The following is a 6,628-nucleotide window of genomic DNA, read 5'->3' on the forward strand; positions in this document are numbered from 1 at the left end:
CCAATCGAGCAAAACTTTTGTGCAACAAAAATTAGACAGCCAATTAAATGGGAAATGCCGCCAGGCACTGAGGGAAAATGATTTAAAATCGAAGAGAGAGAAAGAAGCGGAAATCTAATTATGAACAAAAGAGCACCAAATGGACAGCCAATCTATTGGTTCAACCTGAAAAGCGCCCCGAGCCCGAGTCCGATTTTGCTTCGATTTAGCCTCTTCTTTTGTTTTTCCCTTCCAGGAAAAGCTGATGCAAAATAAAATATTTTTTATTGAAAGCCTTCGCACATCAAAAGCAGAGAAAGCTGTGAGGAGTTCTGCCCCACTCGAATGGGAAACTAATTTCAAATTCAGCACACAGGCCGTGGAAAGCTGTCGCTGTCGCTGTCAGCTTGTTGCTCTCTTGGCCAAAAAGTGCGTGTCTCTAAAGCCCAGGATCCCTAGAACTTTGGCGCGGACTCTGGCTAACCGTTGAGCTATGAAATATGCACAGACCACCACGAGCAAGTTTATTGGCCAAGTTTCGGGGCCAGGACCAGGACTAGGACTGAGACTAGGCTGCTTATTAAATGTCCCACGTGGGGTGGGTGCACAGGTAAAACCACGCCCCGTTTTACTGGCTGTACGTGTGCCGGGCCTTGAGGAGGCTCTTATCAACCGTTTGCCCACAGGCTCGGGGGGTAGAGAGAGCGGCACACAAAAAAGGATTCCCTCAAACGAAAGGAGGAAAGGACCTTTATAAGAAGTTGATTTTGTCTGCTGGAATTTCTATTTGTTTCATAGCCCCAAATTGAAAAAGGGAGAACAGATGGAGAAGCGGAGAATAAGAGCCACAGAAAAAGGGCATGGGCATGGCAATGAGAATGAGAGAAAAGAGTGAGCACGGGAGAGGGTTAAGGCAAACAGTAAAGGAAATAAAACCAATTGAAAAATTTATTTGCTTTCATAAATGAAATTGAAAATGATTTTTTTGCGGATCTGAGTGGGGTAGGGCTTTCATTTTCCATTTTTACTTACGCTCCACTTGCCCCAATATTTCCTGTGAAGCAATCTAATTGGTGGCAACGGCAACAGCAACAGAAACGATATGTGAAATATTTATGGTCTTCCCTTCCGCTGGGAAATGTACGAGAGCTAATGGAAAGCAGGTGGAAAAGTGAACAGGGCCGGTGTTTGGGTCTTTTGTGGATGATTACTAATGACATATTCGTACTCTTTGTTCTGTGGAATCATGGGTAGTAATACTTTTAAACTTTGGGTATTAGTGTTGGTAGGTGCACAACGGTGTTGGTTAGTGCACAACAGTGTTGGATAGTGCCCAACAGTGTTGGTTAGTGCACAACAGTGAGAGCTACGCTAAAAAATGACATAGAAAATATAAAGAAATGTTTCGTTCTTACACGCAAGCAAAAAATTAATTGAGTGACAGAAACATACTTCTGAAAATTATAAATAAATTCTTCGGTTACATAATCTGATTATTCTCTGTGTTGCATATCTATAAATAACACCAACAATTTCCGAGTGAGTTTATTTAAAACCCCTTATAAGTTTTCCTGCTAAAAGATTGCCTTTCTAATATGATAAATTGAATATTTCATTCGTTTTCCATTTCCTTTCGTTCCGTGCCGTGCCAAGCCGCCTTTCCTTTGCAGATAATTTCCAAGAATCGGTAATGATATTATATCACAATGGAACACACCTGCGAAACCCACTTACCCGGCTGCTTTTCGCCCCCTCCGCTTCTGCCGTTTCCTTATCCCATTTCCATTGTGACAACTTGAAGGGAATTTTCTCTCCGGCTGAGCTTTGACTTTAAAAACCGCAGTCACTGGGAGTCGGGAGTCGACATCAATTCTCCAAACGAAACATAAAACTTGTTCCTATGAATGAAGAGGAGATGCTGGAAGGTCGAGCAGAAGCCTCTTAACCAACAACCGATATCAGTATAATATAACAACATAACTTTCTCAACTTTATGAGCGCCGATTGCTGTTGTCATTTCACTTGGTTTCCGTCGTTAATGTGGCTCCTGCTGTTTCTGTTTTTTCTGCTGCTTCTGTGGGTGGAAAAGTTGAACAAGTTTTCGAGCGCGGTTTTTCGAAAAAAGGAAGAAAAAAAACTTTTGTCTTTCTGATTTCGTTGGTAAAACACACAGAAGTTTGAGCTTTCTTTTGACTGAAAAGTTGATGTCGATTTGTTGCGGTTGGGTCTCTGTTGGCCTTCTTGTTGATGTTGTGGCTGGGGCTTTGGTCTGGATTTTAAACTTAACTAAAGCCATGGCTCTAGCATCGATTTACAGCTCGTTCAGGTTTCCAGGTCATCAATGGATGCACTTTCACGGACTATAATTAATTATGTTTGCATTCTCATTAGCCAGGGGGGCCCCCATCATTGGGTGCCGCTTCAGGACCATTGTCAACACTTGGGACTGAAATAATGAACGATGATTTTTCATTTGGATTTCCTCTGGTGACAGTTTTGCTGAAATCCAATACACAGAAGTGGATGTGGATGCGCCTGCCTCCGTGGCTCCAGTGTGTGCTCCATATGGCTCATTGCCTGATTTGATTGATCCTGGTGAACTGGTGAACTGGTGACGCCTCCCCTGGGGGAGGTTCCATGCGGTGACTCCGTGCAGGGGTTTTCGGGGGCCGAGCGCCCAGCTGTGTCGCGCATTTGTCTAAAATGTCAAATATAAATATTTGCTTGGCTCTTGTTTGAATTTGGTTTTCGGGTTTTCCAATAAACACAGAGGAGAGAATCGAGAAGCGTAGAGGAGCCTGCAACGGATGTGGTTGTGTCACGTTTGCCTATTTGCATAGGCCGGCAGGCAGGCAGAGGCATCAGTCACGCACTGATATTCGCAGACAATTGTCAGGCACTGTGTTTGCACTTTTGGCCTCCCCAAAAACGTTTGGGGTTTCCATTAATTACATTGTCAATAGATGGGAATGCCAATGGGTGTCCTGTTTGTTCTCCTAATGAAGCGCAGGCGGAGGCGGAGGCGGAGGCCAAGGCGAAGGCGTGAGTGTGTCGTCGTGATATTGATAGGGGTCTTAACGGGTACTCAGGTTTGCCGGAGCAAAAAATAACTTCTAATCGCAGCGAGCGAGGAAGAGGTTCAAGGGTCAAGGGTCACTACAGCGGGATTAAGTGTTATGTTTCTGTCGTTGTCGTTGGAAATAAATATATTATGGCCCCCAAAAGGGTAACGTAGCCCTTCTGCTAATTGGTAAAACATTGATTTACCCGAACAAAATGAATAAATAATAATTTTTGGCAGCAAAGCCACGGTGCCACTCGTGCGTATACGTAATGCTGCCATAAATGCAATCCCCAATCCCCGTTAAACCTCCTCATATGCGGGGAAATAAACATGGCAAAGGCACTCGCTGGCTCACTCGCTCCGCCCGTTACAAATCCTTCAAAAAGCCAACTTAAGCGCAACACAAACGATACAATATACGAGTCGTATATATACGCGTAAAGAGGGTGCTGGGTGGTACAGTGCGGGACATACATACATTAACGTATCAATGGCTTAGGGAAAGTACAGTCCCACTCGTATAAATAACTCTCTCCGCTCTCTCTGTCTCCGTTTTTGTGTCTGTCTTTTTGGGAACGTGTTTGAGTTGTGAAAACCAATGCCAGTCCATTGCCAGGCTTAAGCTATCTCTGGGAGTGCCAGATACAGTGGCTGTCAAACTGTATTTGATGAATAGTAGCTTTTGTGGAAATAAACTGCAGTCTGAATAGCTTTTCACGTGGAAAATTCCCTAAAATAAAGAGAGATATTTAATGAAAAGGCATATAAAATAAAATTCGATATAAACTGAGGTTTTCCGTACAATCTGTATACCCACAGCAGCCTTTTCAACCACTTTCCATTCAGGAAAAGCGATTCTAAAGTGACTTCAATAGCCAGAACTGCCATCAGCGTAATGTTCCTACAAATTGAGTGCAAATTTCAGCGTTAAAATAGTGGGCAATCTAAGGGAAGAGCAGGTCGCTGGATGGCTGTTTAATCTGTAGTGCGATTTGGAAAAACATATTTGCAGCAGCAGCTAGTGCTGTGAATAAACCCACAGCGTGACCAAAATGTTGTGCAGCTCATGAACTCTAAATGCCCTCGAATCTCCCCTCCCTCAGCCCACAGGCCTAATCTAGCACCCCTTCCCAGCGTCGACCCTGACCCCCAACCGAACGGAACGGAACAGCACAGAACAGTGCAAATGGAGTCGCGCGGTGCCCAGTGGCGAAAAGGGCACACAAATTGCGTATACGCAGCGCTGGCTCTGGGGCCAGGCCACCAAAATGAATTTCTGGGGGTATTAAAAATCAGTTTCGGATGCCAAAATGTGGAAAACATAATGGCGAATCAATATAACTCTAGCCAGAATGGGTGGCAGGGGTGGCTGGGTGAATGGGTGTGTGCTGTTGGGGGTTCTGTGGCCAGGGCTCAATGAGGGGGTGGTTGTGGCGTGACCAGACCAAAGCAGACACTCTCCTACACTCGTATGTGGTCGTGTGCCGAGTGTTTGTGGTTAAATGCCTGTGGATTTGCCGATGTCGCACTGTCCAACCCACTCTCTCTCTCTCTCTCTCCCACCTCACACCTCCCCTAATTGATGGCCTTTTAAATTGAAATTGAAGAGCAAAAACAGTGTAAAGATTAAACCCAATCCTAGAACCCTCATAAAAAAACACCACAAAATCACAGAATGATCTCATATTGAGGGATATAGATGTGTTCGCCCTAAGGCTCTTTCAGCTTTCGATGAACGTGGGTAGTGTATTTAAGGTTTCGTCATGCGCGAGTGAACCTTCCGTATCCTGCCACAATGTGCTGCACCGGTAAGGTAGGTGGCCTGCAGCTGAGTTATGGTTTTAATTGGTTTGATTAGCCCCGCTGCTGCTGTTGCAGCTCCGCCTCTATTTATGCATGTTCCCCACAGATTTATCGTGTGGCAAGTGGGGCAGATACATCGTCATGGTTTGCAGAACTTAAGCTTACAGAATGGAGCTCTGCTCTCTGATTAGCCGGTAAATTGCTGTTCAAAAGCAAAACATGGGGGTCACCCTTCTTTGGGACTTCCATGTTCCACTATCCGAATCCTTATGCCTGGGCTTGGGTATATGTATGGTGTGACAGTAGATGTTTGGGGAACGGTCAATGGTTTATTTTCGCGAAGAGACAGTTAGACTATCATAGAATTAAGAGAGACAGCAAGCCGGATAATTTCATGAAGGATAAAATAAAAAGAAAGGAACCAAAAAAGGGCGATGAACAAAAAAGAATTATTAAGATCAACAAACAGGAACGAACTAAAAGAACGAGTTCAGTAAGTTCAGTAAATTGAACGATGTTTACCCAACACTAAATTGAACAATGTTTACCCAACACTACAAGGAAAGCAGAACGAACCCTCTTTGCCCGATCTTTGACCTAAACCTCAAACAAATAAATCATTGCGTTAAACCTGGGGCTTCGTTACAGCACCGCCGTATCCAACAGTGTAAATAGGCTAGGAGGAAAAACAGGAACTGCAACCACAATCATGAAATCATCCGGCTGGCTGTCTCTTTTCCTGGTGCTCTCCCTTCTGGCTGGAGCCAGGGCCTACAATGCAAGTAAGATGGTCCAAAAGCAATTTAATAATTTGGATGAAGAACTGAACCTATTCCCGTATGATGCCATATTGGTGTTCTAATAGAGAAGTGCGATGACACACCGACCGAGACTGGGCCGTGCAAGGGGGAATTCGAGATGTGGCGCTTCGACAGGGTCAACCGGCAGTGCGAGTCCTTTATCTTCGGCGGCTGTCAAGCAACCAACAACTTTTTCGAGTCCGGAATGCACTGTGTTTTAAACTGCCTGAAACATCACGAATTCTAAGTATAAATACCAATATTTATGGCCCGTTGATGTCTGATGTCTGTAATCCCCCGAAACATTCCTACAGCTCTGCAAAAAAAAAGTTTCCATCTGAGATTTGCAATTTAACAACAAAGTTGAATGGAGTAAAAGGGCGGTGGGGGTGGTGGGGGGGAGGTTAGAAAAAGTTTGACCGTGGAAAATATGATTTGTCTGCAAAGTTTGAATAGATTTTCGCCAAGGCAATTTATGTGGATATTTTTTCTGCGACTGTCATGCAAATGAACTGCAGTGTCCGCGCTTTGATTTATGCTGATGAAAATTGAGTTGTTCGCAAAACAAAATTATATATGTATGTGCTACCATGCTGCGAAAATACAAAATTCGGAGTCCGCGATGCGTGCAGGAGGTGCGATAGTATCGACTATAATCTCTGACACTTGCGCCAATTTGCATTTTGTGCAGTTTTCATACACACACACGGCGCATACTTAATCAGGGGCACCTCCCTGTGGACTCGAGTGTGACCATATCGATGCGGATCGAATGGCATGCCCCGCCCCCTCAATTCAATCAGCAAAAGGAGGAACATGAACATGACCATGAATAGGAGCGCTAGCAATGCCTCTGTGGCTGGCTGGCTGGCTGGCTGGCAGCTTACTTAATATGCAGGTCCCAACACAAATTAAAACTCTGCTGTACACAGCACTGCTGTGTTGCATTGGAATCAACACGAAAGAAAAGGGAAGCAGAAGC

At 44.6% G+C, this 6,628-nt stretch overlaps 1 protein-coding gene across 1 annotated transcript; it reads left to right on the forward strand.

The window, feature by feature from the left end:
• The first annotated feature begins 5,469 nt into the window (after window positions 1-5,469).
• On the forward strand, window positions 5,470-6,031 carry LOC113565562 (trypsin inhibitor). Its single transcript, XM_026987879.1, has 2 exons — window positions 5,470-5,628; window positions 5,712-6,031. Exons 1-2 carry the CDS (start codon window positions 5,556-5,558, stop codon window positions 5,891-5,893), a joined length of 255 nt encoding a protein of 84 aa, XP_026843680.1. The 5' UTR covers window positions 5,470-5,555; the 3' UTR covers window positions 5,894-6,031.
• The last annotated feature ends 597 nt before the right edge of the window (window positions 6,032-6,628 follow it).

The sequence above is a fragment of the Drosophila persimilis genome, unplaced genomic scaffold (assembly GCF_003286085.1).
Source record: "Drosophila persimilis strain 14011-0111.01,24,50 unplaced genomic scaffold, DperRS2 tig00000124-arrow-pilon, whole genome shotgun sequence".
NCBI classification, from domain to species: domain Eukaryota; kingdom Metazoa; phylum Arthropoda; class Insecta; order Diptera; family Drosophilidae; genus Drosophila; species Drosophila persimilis.

What these genes read in the sequence shown, in the direction of transcription:
- LOC113565562 (XM_026987879.1), top strand. Translation starts at nt 5,556, where the DNA reads ATGAAATCATCCGGCTGGCTGTCTCTTTTCCTGGTGCTCTCCCTTCTG. An exon ending in AGCCAGGGCCTACAATGCAA is followed by an intron (nt 5,629 to 5,711) that starts GTAAGATGGTCC and finishes GTGTTCTAATAG; the next exon opens with AGAAGTGCGATGACACACCG.